Source organism: Kryptolebias marmoratus, linkage group LG22, assembly GCF_001649575.2.
Source record: "Kryptolebias marmoratus isolate JLee-2015 linkage group LG22, ASM164957v2, whole genome shotgun sequence".
Lineage (NCBI taxonomy): Eukaryota > Metazoa > Chordata > Actinopteri > Cyprinodontiformes > Rivulidae > Kryptolebias > Kryptolebias marmoratus.
This window is the reverse complement of record NC_051451.1, coordinates 18,810,315-18,833,666: the sequence shown is the minus strand read 5'-3', so window position 1 is coordinate 18,833,666 and position 23,352 is coordinate 18,810,315. Positions and strand designations below refer to the sequence as shown.

Here is a 23,352-nt window from a genome sequence, read left to right as displayed (position 1 = left end):
CACTGAATACACAATCCACTGTGACAAAATAATGACAAGAAAAAAAAAACATGACAAGTTTTTTGTTTTCCCCCTTTGTGGCTTTTTATATACAAAAAAACACATTTATACACAATTAGGATGTAACAGGAGTTGTTTCTGAATACACTGTATAACATTCTAGGATAACTTCAAACATGGATTATGGTGAATTATGGGAAATATCCAGTTCTCCTTCTCTTTGCTGCTTTGAGCTCAAAAAGAATCTTTTTTTTTTCTTTTAAAGCTGGAAAGTTTAAACTTTAAAGCATCTCAGTGTCTAAAAAAAACAAAACAATTTGTGAGCAACATGTTGATTAGAGGAAGTAGTCACAGCCCGTTAAGAAACGATTAGATTCCTCCTCCTGGAAAGTGATAAAGGAAGCATGAAGCAGCAACACGAGAGCACAGATTGTCTAATCTAAATGTTTTTTTTGGTTTGTGGACCGGTGGGAGTTCGAAGCGTTACAAATTAAAAGTGGCAGCTGAAGAAAAAAAGTTTGCTCGATCAAACCTACATCAGGAGGATATTACAAACATCCCTGTGAATTTCAGCTGAATACCTAATATTCAAATTTTGCAGTAGCATAAACCAATACCTTCTTTGGATCTAAGGATTTATTCTGTTTATTTTTCATTTCCGTACAGATGAATTATTGTTTCTTTCAGAGCTCCAACCCATGCCATGTTTCTTATTAGGTTTCCAATCTTATTCCCATTCCTTTTTGCAGCGGCAGCATCTAAAATACCATGAATTAAATCTAAGGAGTGTCTGCAGGTTGATTTAGTCAAGAATTGTTATCTCTCCCATGTAATATATTCAACAGGTGACACAAAACGGGCGTATTTGTAAAACTGCGATGTGCCGTACTGTTTTTACTCACATTAAAGTCGTAAACACCCTGAATCATCATCATAAACGTCATTATGTAATAAAGCTGTTATAATTATAGCTTTTGTGGAACTTTATACAGTAGTTTAATGGTTCTTTAAAATTTTAATACATATATCTCTTTTCTCTTTGCCTCTAAATGCTAAATACAGAGATAAAACATTCCCTGATGTGCTTCATCTGAATAAGTTTAGGTTTTAAAAGCAATAAAGAGAACATTTATGAATCCTAGTAAAGAGATTTTTTTTAAATACACCGTATCTACTCATTGCTGCTGGTTTTAAACTCAAATACGGGTAAACCTGAACTACATTAGACGTTTCAAGATGGAACAGAAGTACTGAAAAGAATTCCAGTTGTTCAGAGCGATCTACTGTCCTCTGAGATAAAAACAAGCCCAAAGTGAGTTTGAAGAGAAGCTAAACAGAAAACAGCCAGAAAGCATGGTGATATGTTGCCTAAAACATTTATATCTGAGCAGCACAGCTTTTTTTTTTTGTAAATCAGTATTTAAAGACAATTGGGGGGGAAAAAAGGAAAGAAAACTCATTAAAAACATTCACATCAAGGTGTCATATTTGCAGTAAAATTAAAGTCATCATATGCACATGCTCAATACACATTCTGTACAACAACAACAACAACCAAAAACAAAATAAATCAATATATAACAACAAAAACATGAATGAATACTGTTAGTTCTTTGCCACAGCTGTACATCTTTTTGTTTCACAACCTCCGGGCGCTGAGAAGCAGAGAAGCGGTCCTGTTTTCAGTCTGTAAGAATGACGAGTGTTTTAGAGTTTGGAGCACTAAGAAAAGAAAAGAAAAGACTAAAAAGCTTTTGGATGATGACAAGTCCAAACTGTCAATCACTCATGAGAACAAATCTCTCCCAACAAAAAAGGGACGAAACATAAAAGCTCCATCGACTCGGTAAGAAAACATGTTCGGTTCACCCTTTTTACACGGCACATTAACACGCAGCTGGAGTTTTTAGACTTTTATCTTGATTCGATTTCTTTGGCGGCTGAAAACAACCCGCACAAACAAATTATAAATCTACACACGCTTACGTCTTCTTCACCTTTCTGCATTTCACTGCCTGAGGTTAAAACTAAAACTTTACCCCGGAATAAATTAAGCACATATTTGGTTAATTCCCCCCCAAAAAACCTGAATTCCAGGCGCATGTTACGGTGAGGTGTAAAGAGAACGCGTGATCTCATTTTAATACCACAAGCTGCAACTCTCAGCGCTCTGGGATATATCTGTTGGTATTTTTCCCCCATACTGTGCAGTTCTCTCCATCCTGCTGCTCGCCTCAGAGGTCGAACTGTCAGTGCCAGCACTCCGCTCCTGAAAACCTTTCACATTAAGAGCCCCGACAAACTCAAACCTGTAAACGTTCAATTAAGTAATCAATAAATAAATCCCTGCCTTTTCTTTGGCACCAACTCCTCTGTGTCGGAGCCCCCCCCCTGTCAAAAACTCCATCCTCTAAACAACTTAACACCGGATCATTATGTGTCATCGGAAGAAGAATTTGAATCACAACGGGGGTCATATCTTTTAGAATTCATTGTTTAGACGTTTTAAATGTAACATTTGCAGGTTATTTCTCTTCAACTAACAGCCTCCTCCTGTAAAGTTTTATGATATAGTGCCCTCTAGTGGCAATCTAAGCTAAGTATGGCTAAAAGAAAAGCTGCAGTGTTTCAGAGTTAACACAGAGAGGCACGTCGGACCAGAACAAACTGCCTCTCCTCCTCCTCCTCCGTCTCAAACACAGGGGCTGACATCAGCACGGCGGCCTCCAATCATCCCCGTTTCCTGTTCTACAAGGATGTCCATATATGGCCATTGTGAGGTTCTAACAAAGGCATAACTTGGCAAGCAGGCTTACTTTATAGTACATTTGAGCCACATTTACAATATAAAGCTAACTTTGCGTTCCCCCCCCGTCCTCTCTCTCTCTCAGTGACCTCTAAAGACAAGGCCTGAGGAGAACCCGAAAACAAGAAACAAACAAACAAACAAAATATCAAATTGTACTTTACAATAAATAAAAGGTTCTATCCAGCGAGCTATACAAAGCACTATTCTCACCATAGATATGTGCAAATGTTCCGTTGGTGCCTTCAAATGGCCTTAAGACATACCTGTAGCTGTCCTTTTACATAGGTATCATCAGAAGCAGAAAAGAAAAAAATCTACTCCACACAAGACTTTTTGAATTGCTGCAGCTGAAGCTAATTTAAGACTTCCATTAAACGTCCAACAGCGAGTCAACATGCACAACCCCACAGCCTTCAATCTGGCTCACCGAAATCAAATGCAGCCATGTTTAATGTTTAAAAAGACAAAAAACAAAACAGCTTTCCTTGCTATGACAATTCAAAATGTCTTGTTGGGAAAAAATAAAGGTCAACTGGATTTAAAAGCAAATGGAGATTGTGGTCCATGGAGCTTCTGGTGGCAGCTGGAGCTCCTTATGGTCGATGGAACCTGAATTAAAAACACAAACGCATAAAAAGGTAAGACAAACAGGCAGCAACACTAAATCTGGTTACAGGACCTAAACGGTTTCACCGTTGGTGCCAGAAGCAACATCGGAGCTGACGGTTTTTAAGAATTCACATTTGTGTGCAAACAAGAGTTTTAAATGGTACAAAACTTTCAAAAACGGTGATTAGATGCAGAGTATTTGTGGACTCTGTCACTCCAGGTGACTCCAGAACCTCCTGTAATACTGTCTTCTGTCCTTCACTGGACTCTTTTTTTTCACCGGGTCTTTTTATATCTTTTTTTAAATACCTAAAGTTATATTAAAAGTACTATTACGAGCAGAATATATTATTAGAAATGTCTAAATGTCCATACTGAAATGAATTACAGTTCATGGTGTTAGAGCAGCCATTCTGACAACAGATTATACATTAAACCTGTTAGCTGGGAGTCAAAGGTTGTATTCAGGCTTTGCAAATTTATCTAAATTAGACTCTGAACACTATTTGATTCACTGCTGTAACATTTTGATGATATATCTTCACCAAACAACATAAATATAAATTTAATGCAAGCTGCTTCCAGCTTCGGAAAAATACAAGTTGCAGGTTTTAACAACTGCTTTAAAAGCTGCAGCAACAGACGTAGATTTAATGTTTCATTAAATTTTGTTTAGAATAAAAAAATGTACTTTTGCTCAAAGTCTTAATCTTAGTTAATAAAAATTCAGTTTATTGTAAAAAAAAGGTGTAAAACAATAAGGGTAGACTAATTGTGCCAAAAATCAGCATTTTGACCTTTTTCAAAAGTTAAGAAATAAAAACTAACAGATGAAAAAAACGATAAATGCTTCCTGCTTGTTTGCTGCAGGAAGTCACATTTAATCCGTTTTCTAGCAAACGTACAGCCACGGTATCATGGATATTAGAGGTTGTTTCAGGGAATTGATTTCTTTTTTTATCTACCTTTATATCAGAAGGTTTATTTGCAGTTTTCTCTGCGTGAGGACACCTAATGCCTCACAGGTCTAATAACGTCGGAGAGAAACAACCTGAACTTCGCTTGCACTCGGCTAATCAACTAAAGCGGACCCATCACGACTTTAATCAGGATTGTTGGGAGAAGCTTCAGGAGACCAGAATAATATGTGTATTGATCAGTGAGCGCTAATAAACAGCAAGATCTGCCGAGACAAATGACTAATGAAGCTTCAGAGGCCTTCGACTCGCATGAGTACCTGGTGAACTGTTTGCTGTCTTCATGAACCTCCATCTCTCGGCTCTTAAACTCATTCAGCTCCTTACGGATGGCAGCCTGGGGACAGAACACACACACACACACACACACACACAGAGGTAATGGTAATGAAATCAATAAACTGAAAAGGGCACCTGCGTCCCCGACACAACACACACACATCAACTCTGCAGCTTTTTTGAAATCACTACAAAAATCAAAACACTTCAGTGAAAAGAAAAGAATCTTGTTTAATAATTAAAAAGCCTTTGTGTTATTTATTTGTCTTGTTTAATAAATAACAAAAATAAATTAAATACTAGTTCTTTCAGTAGGTATTTAGAATCAGTTAAGCCAATCCAGTTAAATTAAGAATCAACAAGAGTAAAACAACTGGGAGTTTTTTTAAACGACATAATTACTTTGTTGAAAATAAATAATATAATAAATAAGTTTGTCAAAAACGACATAATTACTTTGTTGAAAATAAATAATATAATAAATAAGTTTGTCAAAAACTGTTATCAGACGCTGCCATGGAAGGTGGGCGACCGTGTAATTGCCTGCGTCTGTGTTCGTGGATCTGTCTGTTAACAATATATCTCATAAACAAGTAAAACAATGTTATTTTTACAGACACTGACCTACAACTGGGCGTGGTAACTGGGTGGTTCTTCTACATCTGTTTACGTTTATTTTTTGATATTGCTACAAAAATATTCTTCCATTCCTAACAGATAATCTATAATATCTGCTGCGAATGATCTCTAATGTCTTGTGTATGCAGTTTTAAATATAAACAACAGGGGGGAGGCTTGTCTCAGATAAGCTGGGTCAATATTATCAAATATAAATATCATAAATGGTCTAAAACATTTATTTATTGCTCTGTTTAAGCAAAACTACTGTGTTCCAAGTATTAGCAAACCTATTACTTGAATAACCAATGATATTTACAACAAAAGTCTGGTAATCCTGTGAACAAAAAACTCCCTGGTGGACAAAGTAAAGCTCGCAAAGTACTGGATTTCTGTGTTTGGTAAAAACTTAAATAGCTTGCACTTAGCTGTGACCTAAATATCACCCAACACCTTTGGGATGACGTGAAACAGCAAACTGTGAGCCGAATGCAATCGATGTCTGACTTTGGCTGTGCTCTTTTGACCAAATGGGGTCAAATTCCTGCAGCTGTAGAGGAAAAAGTGTTGTTTTTTTTTAAACCTATTGTGGCAAAGCAGATTACTCTCAACTGGAAATGCACTCTTCAGGTGACCACATACTAAATCTTAATATCTTACTATTTATTTTACCTAATAAAATCACAACGTTTGCAATTTGGGCTGGTAATAAATAAGATCATGGAGGAAAAAAGCACTTAAACTAGAATAACAAAAAAAAAAACATTCTCTATTAAACACGTTGCAGTGTTTTTACCTTGTCAGCAGGAGTAAGCCTCGTCCACGGTTTGTCCGCCCTCCGATCATAGTCCTTAGCGTCCGTCACTTCCACGTATTCATTAAAACGCAGAATCCTCCGAGCGATGAGCTCTGCCACTGTCGGCCTCACACTCAGCTACACACACACACAGATACACAGTGAGAGGGCTGGAAACTTCACACATGCAGTTAAAATACTCTATTTGTCATTTTAGTTTTAAGCTGTATTAAGAGATAAGATTAAAACTCTAAGCTCGAATAGAAATCTCACTTCCACCTGCGTCCACCAGATGGACTCGTATCTGCACTTAAAGCTACTTTTCTACCGTCTTTCATGGCTCAAAGTGTCCTTTCTGTGTNGGGGGGGGGGGGTGTTGGCTTTTACTGTACCTTTCTTGTGAGTCTTCTTTTAATCTCCTGCCTGGCTTCTTTCTCCTCATCTTCATTTTTCTCTGCAAGCAGAAAGTTCAGAGTCATTTCCCACCTCCTGTATCCGCGACCAACTTCTGCTCGTATTTAAAGGTACAATTTGCGGGTTTAAAGCGCACACGACTTTGAGAGCGATGCAGTGTGATTGACTTTACTCAAACATAAACAAAAAGGGAACATGAATAATTAATCAACATTAAATCTGCAACGCAATGCTACATTTGGAGTATTTTGCGATGGGCAGAGCGTAGATGGGGATAAACAACTTTATGCGACTCATAAACTCCTTGACCCTTAAGTGATCCAATCACAGACTGAAACTTAAACCGTACGTAAGTCATAACACAGACACCAGTCTCACAACTTCTTCTTTGCCTCCTCCTTTTTCCAGAATGAAAGGTCAGGCAGTAAATGTCAGTGCTGTTAGTCTTTATGCTCACAGCAGAGACGTGTTATCAGTTTATATTCACTGATAAACCTAAAATACAGACTTATTTCTCCTAAAAAGGATAATATCTGGATTCCATCTACATAACAAACCTCTGAAACATAAAAAAAAACTGATAATAAAAGCTTGTTAGCTCCAACTTCTCATCTCCAGGCAACAAATATAATAATTAAAGGCCAAGCATTTGTTGAGAGAATGAATTCTCGCTCGCCAGGGAGTTAAACTAAAATCGAATGATGAGAAGTAAAAGAGTTGGAGCCGTTTTGATCAAACCTTGTAACATTGTAAAGAATCTCATGTGATAATGTGAGATCTTCTGTGCTCAGTTAGCACTTGAAGTAGGCGTTGAAGATGACTCTCACCTACTAAGACAAATTTTAGCTCAAGATCTGCAAAACGGAGACATTTTTGTGCTTCTCTAATGGATTAGCTGCGATAGCAGCTAATCGTTCATCTACAAATTAGTCACAGAAGAACATCCAGTGGTTACTTTCCGAAAGTCTCATTAAAATTCTAGTTATTCACGAGATATTTTGTTAACAGACAAACAGGGTTGATACCAAAGTTTTAGGCACACATATTACCTGTTAGCTCTCAGAATACGTGTTGGGGAGGAAGCTCAACATCTACAATTAGCTGAGTTACTAAGGTTGCTCAGCTGTGGTGGCCATCTTGAAGGAGACCGACTACAAACGTTAATCAGTTGTAAAGTCGGTAATTACTTTCTGCAGTTTCATTAAAATCCATTCACAGGTTCACAAGATATTTTTCTAACTCTATAGACACACACAGGCAAAATCATTACCACCTTTGCCTTCGGCGGTCGGCAGCAATTACTCCGCTCTGAAGGAATACTTCATTTGTCGCTTGTATAAAATACTTGAGTAGTCCAAAGGGGCTTTTACAAAACACTGCAAGCCAGGACTTCGACGCCTTCTTGCTGCCTCGGTGCAGTTTGTTAATGGACCGAGACGGCATGTGGGTGCTGAAGCCAACCCATTGCTGATGGGCCTTTGTGCCTCTAAGTGAGGTAGTAACAGAGCTGTAAGACTTGACATGTGAAAAGGTAAGCCAGCTCGAGGGGGTGATACAGTAATGACGCCCTGGGACCACCTGGCTATTTGATTTAAAAGACTAAACAACAATGAACAGATTCACTACCAATGAGAAGATTAATGATGATGCACAGCAGGTCGACCACGAAGAAAATCGCTAAACTAAGTTTATTCGTCATGTTTTAAAAACAACACAAGGGAGATGGCTGTCACATTTTACTGCATAGTGTCTCTTTCAGTTCCCTCCATTTCTTGAAGCTCAAATAGCAAAACGTGAGCAGTCAGAGGCAGCTCGAAGGCAGACCGAGCTTTGCGGCCAATTTGCAGAACTCTTTTACCTGCAGCAGATCAGGGAGGAGTTCTGACTGGAAGCCAAGCTAACAGCTACTGAGGACTGGAGCGACTGAAAGTACAACTTTTGCTTTTTAAAAACACCTTTCTTTTCACCGTCAGATTGTTATTTATATGTGAAAACTTTCTGTGGTGCTACAAGTCAATCAGAGGTTTCGGACAGCTGACCAAATGAAGGTTTTCTGAGTTCTGAGTTGTTTCACTCAGTCTTCTGACTAGCTGTTCGTTGGCTCGCAGTCAGAAACGTTCCTTAAATCCCCAAGCTGAGATTGTTAAGACTGCAGGTAAGATCCAGACTGCCCGGAAGTACCACACAACCCCACTTAAAAAAAGAATTGAATTGATAGTTCAAATCAAAACAATGTCCATGTCAGGGTGACGGGAAGCAGACCAGGAACTGCTTGAACGGAATGATTCACGTTGTGCTTTGAACTATGACAAATATTAGTGAATGTTTCCATCAGAACGGGAGGAAAATATGCACCCAAAGGAACAAATTTGTGTCATCCATTTAATCGATGAGACACACAAAGTTAAATCTGAGGAACTAAAGATGACTAAACAGAACACACTGAATCCTAAAGTCAAAAAAAAAAACCTCCAACACAATTATAAACAAAATGATCATGAAAGTATATTTTCTTTGGAACATGTAGAGGAAGTGCATTAGCATTTTCAATGTTTTTCTTTCTTTCTTTTTTTTTTTCCAAGATTCGATTTATTTATCATTACGCAACACGAGGTTGTATAATGAAATTACGAGACATGATCCCCAGCCAACTCCCGTTTTCAGCTCGTCATCTGTGAAAGCCGATTCTCGCTGTGCTTCTGATGAATTTATTTACTCTGTGGAAGCCAAACGTGTGACAGCAGCCCTCACAATCCCCAGCGCGTTCAAATTTAGGTGCTAAATGACCACAAGTGGAAGAAAAACACTTTCTCTCCTCAAACTTTAAAGTTACCCAGAAGAACGCTAAACTTGTCATTCATCTTTGGATACTTGGAAAACAACAACTCCACTTCTGTTTAATATTCTTTTAGTCCCTACATTTTGCATTAAGCTGAATGAGTGCTGTGTTTAAGCGTGCTCAGAAAACCTCTGACAGGACTGATGTATCGCATCACCATTTTTTATTTCAGAAAACTCACGCTTCAGGATGTTTCTCTGCTCCAGCTCCTCCGTTGTGGGTCTTTGGCTCAAACGCCTAAAACAGCAAAAACACATTCAAACACTTTTCTAAAAGGAAGGAATCATTTAAACAATTTAAATATTTTAATAACAGCACTGAGTAGAAAAAAAAAATCAACTTCCAACACAGCGGCATTTGTGATTTGTTTTACACCTTTTTGCTGTTATTAACAAGAATTCGAAGGCAGTTCGCCACCAGCCTTTGTGTTTCAGAGCAACTTCGGCGCTGAACTTGCTCCGTGTGTCATTTGTCCCGTTACACCGCCCACGGCCGCATCAAAAAATAATTAACAATCTGTTATTACCAAGCGGCCGAGCCAAATTCGATGACGGCAGGTAACACCTAACCCACACTTTCGCAGCGTTCTCGTGCGCACCTGACTAATTTGGAGCCTATCTGCTGGCGGAGCTCGTGTCGCTCCGTCTCGGAGCTCCGCGGCAGAATGTTCTTCTCTTCCAGCTCCTTCTTGCTCGGTCGGTTGCCAAGCTTGATGTTCAGCGTGTCTCGCCGACGGATCTTGCTGGCCAGAGAGCCTAAAGACGGAAAGGGAGAGGGATAATTAGAGGCAGGATTCTTGAGGCTGCGAAAAAAAAAAAAAAGAAACAGTTGAGAAATACAGCAGAAAATGTTTAACCATCATTAAAGCAAATTAACACATTAACAATATCAACATAGCACCTTGCTTATAGAGCAGATAAGCTTTAATTACAGATTTACAACAAACCTGTCCCAACTAAAAGGCACACATTTTTAAATAATTAAAGCATCACTTGTCAATTTTGATTTACACCTTTTTTACACTCAAGCGGACAAATCATCTAAACAAAAATCTTAATTACTTTTTTTGTTCTGATCACGACTGTCTAATAGTTGAATAATTTCCTTATTTTATTGTGGACTGTTTTTCCTTTTTATACTGATAGGAGCAACACACAAAATGAAACACATAAACGGCCTTACATTAGATTAGAATTAGTGGTAAAGTATAAGAGCAGAAGAATTTAATGAATAAGAATGATATTGTGGAAGTTTAACTGGGTTATTAGCCATTTTTGTTTATTTAAACCAGCAACAGATGGGGCCACAAGCCTTTGTCACAAGAGGCTAAAAGTTTGAGAACCACGGGATTAGAAGGGGTTTCTGCAGAAATCAGCCAATCAGATTTAATGCTTTTTAATGCCAATCTAATGGCATTTTTAAAACATCAACAATGAATGAATAAATTGCACAAGTTTTCTCAAATGACAAGTTTTTTGCAATCAACGTTGAATGCATAAACTAGTTCCCTTTGTTTTGTTTTACAGAAGATAAAATCACGTGTACAATAATTATCATATTTCTTATGATAATTTTTGCCATGTCCATATGTTTTAGTGTCCTTGAGCAAGACACCTTATCCCTATCTGCTCTCGGGGAGCTTAAACAGCTGCTTAATGTTCCACTTGTGTGCATCTCACATGTGATGGGTCAAATGCCGAGAACAAATTTTGTCAACATACTGCACTTTTATTTCATTTTTTTAGACTTTTAAACATTTACAACAGTCCACTGTTTTATGCACTGCAATGTTTTACCTATTTTGCATTTAAGTTTTATGATGAATTACCCATTTCGGTGTTTGGTGTTGCTGTTTGTACTTAATAAAAATGTCACTGAGATGTGATTCTGACAAAACAGTGAAAAGGGTTCTGTGGCAAGTTTTTTAATTATCAGAGGCATTTAGTGGTGGTTAAGGTGGGTTGGTAGACATTAATTCCCAATATAAACAAAGTATATTTGAACATATTTCTCAGGTAGGATTCTGATACTTGATGATTCAACAGCAGCCTGAAGGAGACAGTTCAGTCTAATATTATGGTCTGTTCCGGTGGCTCATCCTGCTCTCCTCACCAGTAGAGGCGCTGTTCTACAGGAGCAGCTTTCTTTAACCGTTTTGTTAGGAGGTTAAATAACCTAAAACCTAAAATAATTTTAATTATTTGGGCTCATTGGGACCGGATGAGAATCAAGGAATGTTGAGCAAAACGTGATATTATTTGAAACCATTTTCAATTAAAATAACACGCTCCTCATTAAATGTCCACTTTCATGTTACAGCTGAGCTGTTCAGCGATGTATTGTATAATAACATGAGCGTCATACTGTTTTCATATTCCTCCTCCTCCTCCTCCTCCTCCTCTTCATCATCGTCCCGGTACAGGATGGGTCCGTCAGAATCAGAGTCACTGGTCTGGCTGTCTCTCGGCCTGTCGGGGATAATGGTCACCTCAGCGTGCTCCGTTTTCACACCAGGACCCCGCGGTTTTTCTGCGTCGCCCTCCTCCGACCTGCAGAAGTCAGAAACGGGCCGGCATGAGCACATGCATCTGTTGAAATCATTTTTTATTCTTCAACACACGGTAATCAGAATGCACTGCATTGCTTCCCTATCCATTTAAACGACAAATAATAGGATAAATAAATAAATAAGTTCTCACTGGCTTAAAAGCTGTAACTATATATATGAGCCTTCAATAAACTAAAACTGTGAATATCTAAGAAATACTTTAGCACAGAACAACTAATTTTACTGTTGTAATATGTGTGAAAGCAATAAAAACGAGCTGCACAACACAATGGCTGAAATGTGGCTCGCTTTACTATCTACTAACATGTTTCATATTTAAATTTAAACGTTATACATATAGCTACAGTTCACATATTCTTAATAATTTCTCTAGCCCTTCAGTTCAGACAGAGGAGCGGACGATACACTTTACATTAGAGAGGTGTAAATGTTTAAAGGCATTTTCAGTAAGTCTGAAAACCACAAACTACAAACTGCCGACGTTAGCATCGGCCTCAATTAGCCTGCTGGGCTCAGGCCGCGATGCATCATGGTCCATTTTCACTGATGAGGAGTACAACTTCTATACACTACTTTTACTGTGCCCCAGGACAAGCTTCTATGGCGCTTTACAGTGGACAAAAAATACTGTTAAATTTCAAACAGCACTACTAAATGTCTAACTTACTGTATGAAAACTATATAATGAATTAGGGCATATTACAAACACAGCCTGTGGTTTTATAATCTAATTTAATTTAACAGGTGAAATGCAATGAGATTTTGTCATCTGTCTGATTAGCGAGGGGTCTTCTCCACAGGGTAATTTTGTGAGACAGTCATCTCTGAAAACATAGAGGCTTAGGTAAAATGGAGTCTCACTGTTACATAAAACCAGCTGCAAAAAAAGCCCAAAGACAGGCTAGATATATACTTATAATACCTTGGGACTGTAATCATGATGTATTTTGACCACAAAGAATTAAAAACAATATGTCGACCTGTAAAAAAACACAACTAAAATGTCTCATTTAATGCTGAAAGAAATGATCGAGCAACTTGAGCGAGTCTGTACAGTAAGCCAATTAAAAACCAGGGTACCGACAGGGAGCTGAAGAATGTGAGGAATCAAACTCACACGTCCAAACTAGATTTTTTTTTTTTTTACCTCGGGCCGTTCTTTACACTGCACTCCGGTTCTCCTTTCTTCTTATTGTCTTCCCTTTCCTCCCGTTCCATCTTTTCCCGTTTCTCCTGCCGTGTGGTGACGTCCGCCTCTCCCTCTGTGAAGGATGTGTCCTCTGTAGCCATGTTGATATGGGGGGACTGCACTGTGGTGTCAGCAGCCGTCCCCTTGCGGGTCTCTTTACCTGAAGTCGAGCTATCGGGAGCCGGTTTCGGCTCTAAATTAGGTTTGGATTTGGCCTGACTTCCCTCTGCCTCTTTTCCAGAGGCTTTAGATGAAAGAGGCTTGCTGTCTGAGGGAGGTGATGAGAGTTTTAACTCCCCAGGCTGACAAGGAGTCTCTGTGGAGTCTTTCTGAGGTACAGAAGAAGAGGTCGGAGGGTCTGATTTTCGGCCGGCCTTTGCCCCCGTCCCATTAGACTTTGCTGGAGCAGCAGCGTCCTTAGGCACTCGAGAACGAGGTGTAGACAAGGAGGCGGGGGTAGTTTTTGTTGTGCCTCCCGTCTTCTTTGGATTTGAGGATTTGGCTGGGGAAATAAGAGACGTATATACGTTCAGGTGTTTGGGTTATCCTACGACAAGCAGGTTGCATACAAAATACATGACTGCGACGTTATATTTCCACCAATAAACTCTATAAAGAGTTTTCCGTTTCCAGTCAAAATGCTGTCAATGTGCAGCAAGGCAATTTGAATTACTAAAAGGGAAAGAAAAAAAGGATCGGAGGCAATTGCAGGCATTGTCCAGCTGGAGAAACATGATGCATTGTGTTTGATTGACGGAGGTCCCATCAGTGGTGTGAAAGTAAAAAAAATAATAAAACAAACTGGAGCAGAAAATGTGTGTGGTATTTAAAAGCATTCCAGGTAATCAGTTACATAATCCTGCAAACCGATATTTGTCCTTGTGTGTTAAATGCTTGGCTGCTTGCTTAAAAAAAAAAAGATGCCGGACAAGACTGATATTTATGTTTGCAAGCTCTACATAAAACACTTTAAAAGTGACTGCATTATGTCCATTAACATGTTAGAAAAGACATCAAATATTTAAAATGTTACAATATAATACGGTGCTTCAGCATCTTGTCACCATCTATCATGGTTGTCGGTCCATCGCAGGGCCAAGCGGCCATAAACCCTCACAAGTGATCAGAATAAATGCTTTAAACTATCCAAAATACATGTCTGCCTTTGGACTGCAGAATAACTTGAAGAACCCCCCCTTGAAGGCACAGGGAGAACAGAAACCACCCTGCTGTGATATAATGGATACACAGCCAATCACATCCTCTGTGTGAAAAGCTTCATTTTGTCTCCTCGAGAAGGCTTTGACCACAGAGATTGGTTGGCTGATTGGTTAAAATTGCTAAGCAGGGTTCAGAAGTTAGTGTCTGAAACAGGCCTCTAAGTAGGCCATAACTAAACGTTAGGTGGCAGACCACTAAATGAGCCACTTCAGGAAGTTTAGGAGCCTTGCCTTCTGAGAGAAAATGCCACTTTAGTTTGGTATTGGACTGAATTTGTATAATTGTATTGTATTTTGTATGTAACAGTTTAACACCAAACTTTTGCACAAGCACTGATCTGTAATGGTCTCTTTCATTAATAAAGCACAGCGTTTACACAATCCACTACATATTTATCCTGAAACACTGACGCTTTGTTGAGCCCCGTTACCAAACTGTGTGACAAATACAGAATACCTAAAGGAAAACTGAATGAAGCAGCTCCTCCGAGTGTCTGTGTAGTGTCTTTGTGTGCTGGCTAAAGCAGCCTGGGGAAAAAGAGCGAGCATGAATATGCTATTCAGACGGGAATGAAGCAACTTCTGTGCTACTTATTGGTAGCTTTAAACTTCAGAAAAGATTACAGAAACATCATATGGTAGGACTATGAGATCAGTGTCCATGTTGTGTGTTGAACACGCAAACACTGGGTAAAGGGTGAGGAGCATGCCCGAACACTATTATACGAAAAATCACACCAATATATCACAGCCAAAGCCATGCAGAACAGCCTTTACTCACACTCATGCTCCATCTCTCTGTCTCTCACACAAACAAACTTCTTTTTTTTTTTTGATACCACAGAAGTGTCTCCAGAGCTGCAAGAACAGATATTCACTTCTGCTTTCTGGGAAAACAGACGAACATTATAAATGAAACTTTTCTACAGTTGTGTGACCGGTAATCCCCTCTAGCAGGAAGGAGGGACAGTCGGGGGCAGGTAAACATTCCTTTGTCGCAACATGACCGGAATTTACGCTATAAACGCATGCATGTGTGGTTAGCACATAGGGATGCACCAAACGACAGACCAGTCTGACACTCAAAAATTGGATTCTTCAATTCTTCAAGTCAGTGAACGCACCACATCGGAGCGGCTAATTGGTGCTAACAACAGCCAACCCGGAGTTTGGTGTAGAAGATGCTACTGAGTGAGGCAGAGTCAGTGGTAACTATTTGTATCTGAAGACTTAGGAGGTGTAAGAGGCAATAAACTAGCTACAATAGTATTTATAGCAGAATATTCTTTTTCTGTGTGGTTTTATTTATACAAATACCTTTATGTAATAACTTCCGTGTTTACTGTTGTTTGTAGATTTCTAATGAAAAACAGAAAAGGCTCTGCGACCGAGTACTGATTTAGAAAAACATGTAAAACAGTTGTTTGTTTTTTTACCGAAAACATTATAAATACACAGTTGCAAGTTGAAATTAAGCCAGATATTAAATATATATTGCACGTTGCTTATTACAATTCTTAAAGAAAAACCAGAATTGCCTAATTTTGGAACTGGCGCAGAAAACTGTGATTGGTGCATCTCTATTCACAGGTTTTTATTTAAAAAAAAGCCCTTTTTTTCTTCACACAGTGATGCAAACAGATTTTACCATGCAGGAAGGGAGCAACAGGCTTCAGGCCCAGCTAAGCTGAACTTACCAACCCCTCGCCCCGTGGTATTAGTGTGCCGCGGGTTAGCTTTAGCCTGTGTGGGTGGGCCTGTCTTGGCCGCGGTTTTAGCCGTCTTTTTAGCCCCGGGGGCCCCGTCTTTGTGCTTACTTGGGGCGGTGGTGCCACCAGTAGGTTTGGTAGTGGTGGGCACAGTGGCACTTTGTTGTTTTTTAGCGGGAGCTTCCCGAGGTCGAACCTGGTTTGTCCGGGCGGCGGGTTTAGTGTCACACCTCTCTGAGCAGGTTAGAGCAAGCAGGAAGGAAAAGTGGAGTATTGACAGATTTTTTTTTTTTTTTTTTTTTAAAGACTGAAAGCAAGAAAAGAGATGTTGAACCAGGCGTGCTGACAACCAGAGGTTTTGAAAGATAAAGGAGACAGATAGAGCCGGGCGATGATAAACAAGTCCTGTTGGTGATGCGTACCCATTAACCTTCCCAGCCTCCAGCGTTACGGTATCTGTTGCTGTATTTGCAGCGTTTTCTCCCTTCGTCGTTCAGGTTATTGACAAGCAAATTGCTCCAAGTTCAATGCTAACAGGATTGGAATGAAAACAGCACAACACTTAAGCAGCATCACTCTGAAGAGCAGAGGCCTGTGGGAGTGGGAAGCATTATGGGAAGGAGATACGGCTCAGGATGAGGATGCTCGCTGCAGGCTGATGTAATGGCAACATCTTTTTGAACACATTAAAATTTGCTCATAAATCCCAGCCAGAAAACTGCTGCAGATACACTGCAAAACACTAAAGACAGGACTTCTAAACAACTAAAAGAAGCAAGCAATATTAAATACTACTATATAAAAATAAAGCTATATTTCTAAATCAAATATTTAACTTGCTGTCTAGCTGATTTAACAGTTTATACTCATTATAAAACAAATATTCTGTGTTAAGGAACAGCCAGTTCCAGCAAGACAGAAGCTGGTCCAAAAAGTACCTGTTGTTTTCCCCTTGGTGTTTTCTGGGCCGGTGGCTTGTTCCTCCAGGGGCGTTTCTGGAGACTCGATGTCCACTTTGACCTCCTCTGGAGTCAAACTGGACGTTGCATGGCCGTTCAGATTTTCACTGCTGATCGGTTCATCTGCGAAGGAGGAAAAAACAATTAATGCTGCTTTTAAATGTTCTGAATTCAGTTCAGTAAACAGGCAAACGTGTATGTTTTCTGAAACATGCTGTAAAAACAACACTGAAGTGGAAACAGGAGTGCTTTGAGCTGAATTAACTTAAAAGTGAATCCTACAAACCTTGTTCAGGAATGAGAACTCCTTTCATTATGAGCTCCTCTCTCGTTTGTCTGGTGGATATTTTTCTCTCCAGAACTGAAACACAAAAAGCAAAAAAAAAAAAAAAAAAGGTGGACTGTAATCTGGGTCTGCAATGATTTGTTTTTATGTTCCCCGCATCTCTTCAAACAACCCTCTATGCTTGTGAATTAACTGTCAGGGTCATCAGCTTTTTCTTCTTTTGGGTTGGAAGACGCATCAAACGACACATAAAAGGACCTGAAACGTGTAAAACTGCCTGAAGAAGAAAAGCCCGAATAAACAAAGAGGAACCGTAACCACCGAGTTTGAGGTTTGAGGTTTTGTCGAGCCAGCTGATGCAAATAAAACCCACCGTTGTCACAACACAAAACACCTCAATTTCTGAGGGTTAAAGACATTTCTGATGCTTTACGTCACTCATTGTTTCACAATTTAGATTTTAAATATCAAACAGTCAGTAATTATCTGCATGTAAGCACTATGAGCATCTGCAGAGGCAAATTTTATTTCACCATATTAAGTTATTTAGTTCAAAAAGTAAGCTGAGCAACTCGCAGGAAATGACATTTGCCTGAATAAATTTAAGGCCCGGTCCCAGTACTCACACTTCCACCCTTCAAATGCGCGTTCACGCTGAAGGGTTGGAGTGCGTAGTGTGTCCCAACCTGGCACCTTCTTAAAATGCCGAAACAGCGACCGGGCCCAGCATGTTCGATGTCGCTGTTACGGCCCAGAGGCGCAAGTCGATGACGTAACCCGTACTGTCCCAATTCTCCAATGTTTGCATGCTTGTAACCTGCGCACACGAACCCTTCTGTGCACTTTGATGGAGTATACGCTTCATAGAGGGGGCACAGGGTGGAGTGCCAGTTTTGGGACCGGGCCAAAGTACAGCACCTGGTCCTGCCAAATAGCGATCCTGCTTCAATGAACAGTATTTTATAACTGTTTTATCATTTATTGTCAATGAGTGTTTACAAACTCATGAATAAACTATAAAACATTAACAAATCTTTCATGAAGGGACACATATTAGGAAGTGGGACCAAAACGATTACACTGCTACACCTTGACACAACCGACACCTGTTTGAGTTTCATTAAATTTAAACCTATTTTTAGGCTCATTTTCTTTTGCTTAATTTTCCTCCTTTTTTTGCCTGTGAACCAAACAAAACCAGCTCAAGTTTTTGATTGATATCCTAAAATACAGCTAGCGGGAGAGAGGGGAAGAAAAAAAACTGTTCAATGCTTATTTAAAATAAAATAAACTACAGAAATGTGCTTCAGCAAGTCATATTCAATCAAAGCTGACGAGAAATGACAGCTGCGATAAAGACTTGTTTTAAAAAATGACTTTCACCTTTGGGAAAGCGCTTTGATAAATGAGAAAAGGAGCTTCTTAAACTTTTACAATTCTAGTGAGAGCAGTAATCCAAAAAATAATAATCCTTTTATAACTATTCTGATTAGTGCAAACTCTGGTGAAAATAAGAATCAATGTGTTTTATTTACTGTGGAATGCAGAGGTACATATGTAAGATCGGTAACCAATATTTCTCTTTGTGCAAGTTGTCCTGAAAGGGAAATAAAAGGTGCAAACCTTATATAGATGCTCAGAAATAAAAGCATCAGCAGAGGAGGGAAAACGTCTCTGCTATTTGGATTTTTTCTGTCTCTTTTAGTTTCCACACCGGCAGCTCAAGAATTAATCAGCACGAGTTCCAAACAAACCTTTGAGTTGTTTACTTTCAAAGCTTTTTTTGGGACCTACAGTGCTCTGATTTAGGCTTAATGTTCCACACAAATCCAAGGAGACAAGCCGCGACACTGTCCAGGCCCTTGATTGAGGGGAACAAATCGGCGGCCGCTCCTCCGTTTGCCTTTAACGCTCACAGCCCCCGCACAGAGCGGCCTACCTTTGGAGAGATCCTGGAACTTGTCGCTGGTTTTCTTCTTCCTCCACTTCCAGGGTTTGAAGATCTTTCCCAGCGACGACAGCTTTCCCCGCTGCGTTCGAGATCCCGGAGCATTCTGGGTGTTGGCGGCGTTGTCTACAACCACGTCACAGCTGGCCACAGACGATTTCTCCAGGCCGTCGACTAAAAAAAACAAAGAAACACAAGTGCACAATTATATAAACAGGGCACCAATCACACCAGCATCATTATATATGTAAAGGCATAATAATCCGATTGTTGAATTGATTTTTGCAGCTGACTATTAAACCTAAACCTAAAATGCGTATGCGTTCCTGTAAACCTGCTATAAATGTTTAGGCGCTTATGGGTGAGTGTTTGAAAAGGCTGAGAAAAAATAAAACAGAGGTAACGTGGGATTTTTTCACGTTAAAGAAGGTTTTCAACAACAAAATCTGCCTGATCAGTCAGCGTAAAGAGACGAGCTCCAACCTGGAACATGACTCATTAGTTTCTGCTCAGATAAGGTTTCTGTGCCGGATTACGCTCCTGACGTTTCAGAAATCAGAACAATTTCTGCTTATAAGATTTGAGCCGAACTGAGTATGGTACTAAGATTTTAAGCATTTGCAGGCTTACCTGCTTTCTTTTGTTTTATTTGGTCTTGTCCAACTTCAATCCAGATCAACAAAAACAATGTAAATCAATCATTTTATGGTTTTGGTTTGCAATTTATCGACAAAAGTGAGCACCTCTGGTTTTCATATTTCACTTAAGACTGACATGTTGTATTGAACAGATTGCTTTAAATCTTAATGAAAAAACCCCAACATATTTTAATCAAACCAAAGCAGAAAAAAAGGACTCATCTGAGTTAGCCACATCATTCAGGTGCTTCCGTATTTATTAATGAATGCGTCATCACCAAAGTCACAATTGTTTGAATATTTCCTGTAATATTTTCCCATTCAGCCCTTAGAGTTAGAGAAATCCATATTTTGTTCTTTAGCTCAAAAAAAAAAAAGAATCAATACTTTGTTGATTGGTTGGCTCTAACAAGCTTTGACAGATTGCTGATGTCAATATTAGATGCTGGTGGCCATTTGAGGCTCGATTTAAACGGACGGACATGAGCTGAAAATCACCAACAAGCAGCAAAAAGCCTCAGAGGGCGCTCTGCTGCTGAAGACGGATCAACAAATGGTTTATCTGCTTGGTTTTTTTTTTAATCAAATAAACATAAACAAGTTCTGACTGTCAATTTCTGGCCATGTGTGACCCGGCTGGCAAAATGAGTCAAAACGAGAACAGTGCAAAAAAGTGAAAATATTGATTTTTTGTGTGTGTGTGTGTTCATAAAGACACCATCTGGAGATCCCAATAACTAAAAATGCGTATAATTTTCTTAATCTACTTTTAAGTTGAAGTACATCAGGTATATCTCCAAAAATAACCCTAATAATTTTCTTTGAAAATGCCCATTTCTCTCTGCTGGCTGCCGTAGCGCTGGGAAATCCCTTCGTATAATGTTTGGCAGCATTGTGAAGCTTAGGGATTCCCTTTTTTTTTTAAAAAAAAAAAAAAGGGCTGGAATTGACATCACTGCTGACTAATAAAAAATCAAGTTTTCAAATTTCATAAACAAAACCAGCTTGTTGCCAGGTGATAAATCGCCAAATTTCAACAAACTACGACACATTTTGAAAGCTTTTGAGACGGAGAATTTGAAAATAATAACTTAATGTTAAAAGAATTCCTCATTGTGACTCATTTTCCCAGCACGGGTCACACTGTATAGGAGACAGAGTGATATTTTTTTTCTGTAATATTTTTACATTTTTCATTGGATTTTGCTCATCCTCTGACTGTGACCACATAAAATAATAATTTAAAAAATGGCCTAGCACTCCTTGAAGAAATGATGTCATCCACCAGTTTTCATGCCAGAGTTTTAGGCCAAGATCATCTAATGTTGAGAAATGTCTTAGCTGTTTGAAAATAACGTTATGAACAACTTCATGCAAGAACAAGAGGAGGTGTTGTGAATGACTCTCAGCTACTACCACATCAAATTTAGCTCAATAGCTGTAAAACGGACTGGGTTCTAGTCAGTAGGCTAGTGTGACCATCTTGAAGCAGGCTGACTAAGTTGTAGACGTACATCCAACGATTCCTTTCTGAGAGCTTCGTTAACATTCGTCCCGTGGTTCTTCAGATTATTATTGTCCGCCTTCGCCTTTCAGCAACAAAAACGCAGCAACTCAGGATGAAGGGGTGGAAAAGCGCCGGGCAGAGCCTTAACTAGGACACACTTTCTTGCTCTCACACACAAACACACATTTCCTGTTCCTGTGTTGATATCAAATCACAACAATAGGTGCCGTTTGGCAGCTGCTTTGGGCCTCTAATGCTAGGAAAATCAGTAACAGCAGTCGTCACCATTAAACCAAGTTCATGTCCTCTGGTGTGGGGCTCTGACCAAAGTGGGACAACGGGCTTGGGACTAAAAGGCAGAGAGTAGAGGAAAACGTAGAAAAAGTGCCCGGGAGTCAATGGCGACATATTGAGTTTAAAGAAGAGGAGGGGAAAAAAACGAGGAAAGGCAGCAAAGGACACACGCTGCCATTCTGCTCCATCAGTAATTCTTATGTTCTCTTATTTACTGGGATGCGATGTTATCACAAACGGGCGCTTTGAGACAAAAAAGGGAAGATCTGAGGCTCGAACATGATGAAGCAACAGGAAAGCCCTGCGCTGCTGACATATTCAGGGAACACAGAACGAACGGCTTTGTGCTTCAATCAGCTTTACTGAGCGAGCAACAAAAGTCTCACTCATTTTATTACGGATTTATTCTAAAGCAGAAACTGTTTTCCCTTTTCTTCAATGAAAAATCCAACATTTTTTTGTCCTCCAGTTCAAAGTTTTTTTTGTAAAGCTCTTAAATTTGTCAAACTTCTCGTTGAAGTTTTGTGAAGGCGCGCAAACAGCCCGTTTCACCGAGTCGTTTCTATCTGAAACACCTGCTTCTAAGAGCTGTACTTCTGAGATTTATAAATGTGGAACAAATTATAAAACACAGGTACCTTTTTCCAGCCACAGCGGGAGTCTCAGTAGTATTAAAACTAGAAGAAACTGTTTTTATATTAACGAATGAACATTTGATTGGACCTGTCAAAGCCAAGGTCACCTAAATTTGGGAGTTTCAGAATGTTTCTAAATCTTAATTGTTTTGAGGATTGAAAACAGATCATTTATAAACAGGAAGTTCTGACTGATGCATCGACGAGCGGAGTAAATAAAAAAAACAAAACAAAGTCTGAAGTTTTAGTTTGAGTCATGTAGGAGTTTAAGTTAAAGCAAAAGTCTCAAAAAAGACAGATTACAGCGTTTCAGCGTGAATAAGATGGGGCTGAAATCCACCTAAGATGACTCAACTCCATGACTGCAGATCCGATTTCACGATGAGGTATTTTATTTTGAAAAAGAGAAGAGAAGAGTGAGTCAGGGTTTGGATATATCGCAGCTGTAGCGCCGTAATTGAAAACACAACCTGTGACACAACAAACATCTTAATGAAGTAATCGCCCGCTGGTTTAAAACACAACAAAATGACCTTTGGGTCAGGTTACACGGGCCAGCGTGACGCTGTAATTAAACACGTTACAAACAGGAGAAAAATGCAAAACTTCAGTCACCTACGAGTTATTTTGCACGTCGTGGCGTTTATTCTTTAGCACAGTGTGAAACTGCAAAAACAATGTCTTGTGACAAAGCCGGAGTGGGTCTTTTTTTTTTTGTTTTGTTTGTTTTTTTCATAAGTTACAGAAGAGACATGTGTTGAGGAGGAGGGGAAAGGGAGAGGCTTCCTTCCTTCACTGCAAGTCACCAGGGAGAGAAGAAGTAGACCTCACAAACAGAGGAAGAGGGATGGAGGAGGGGGGGGAGGCGAGAAAGAGGCAAAAAAAAAGACTAAAAAACTAATAAAGAGGGAAAAGGTGATATCAAGGAGGAGCAACATGAACTGGAAGGACGGACGGTGGGAGAGGGAATAAAGAGGGAGGGAAAGAAGGAGGATGAACAAGGCGAAAAGGAGGTGCGGGACATGAGGACATGAGGGCGGGGGGGGGGGGGGGGGGC

General features: G+C 39.6%; 1 protein-coding gene across 4 annotated transcripts in view; it reads right to left on the bottom strand.

The window, feature by feature from the left end:
- Window positions 1-219: 219 nt before the first annotated feature.
- The window catches only part of phactr2 (phosphatase and actin regulator 2), a 41,601-nt gene continuing 18,468 nt past the window's right edge, over window positions 220-23,352 (bottom strand). For 3 of the 4 annotated variants that reach the window (XM_025008978.2, XM_025008988.2, XM_037973701.1), the window contains exons 2-13: window positions 19,213-19,395; window positions 17,274-17,348; window positions 16,967-17,110; window positions 16,137-16,262; window positions 13,058-13,601; window positions 11,706-11,890; window positions 9,940-10,096; window positions 9,523-9,578; window positions 6,481-6,542; window positions 6,089-6,226; window positions 4,656-4,732; window positions 220-3,418 (exon numbers count right to left, since the gene is read on the bottom strand). In XM_025008978.2, coding sequence (XP_024864746.1) covers window positions 3,403-3,418; window positions 4,656-4,732; window positions 6,089-6,226; window positions 6,481-6,542; window positions 9,523-9,578; window positions 9,940-10,096; window positions 11,706-11,890; window positions 13,058-13,601; window positions 16,137-16,262; window positions 16,967-17,110; window positions 17,274-17,348; window positions 19,213-19,395 — 1,763 coding nt within the window. In that variant the 3' untranslated portion in view covers window positions 220-3,402. The remainder of the gene's footprint in view (window positions 3,419-4,655; window positions 4,733-6,088; window positions 6,227-6,480; window positions 6,543-9,522; window positions 9,579-9,939; window positions 10,097-11,705; window positions 11,891-13,057; window positions 13,602-16,136; window positions 16,263-16,966; window positions 17,111-17,273; window positions 17,349-19,212; window positions 19,396-23,352) is intronic. The other variant, XM_025008986.2, reaches the window with a different exon arrangement.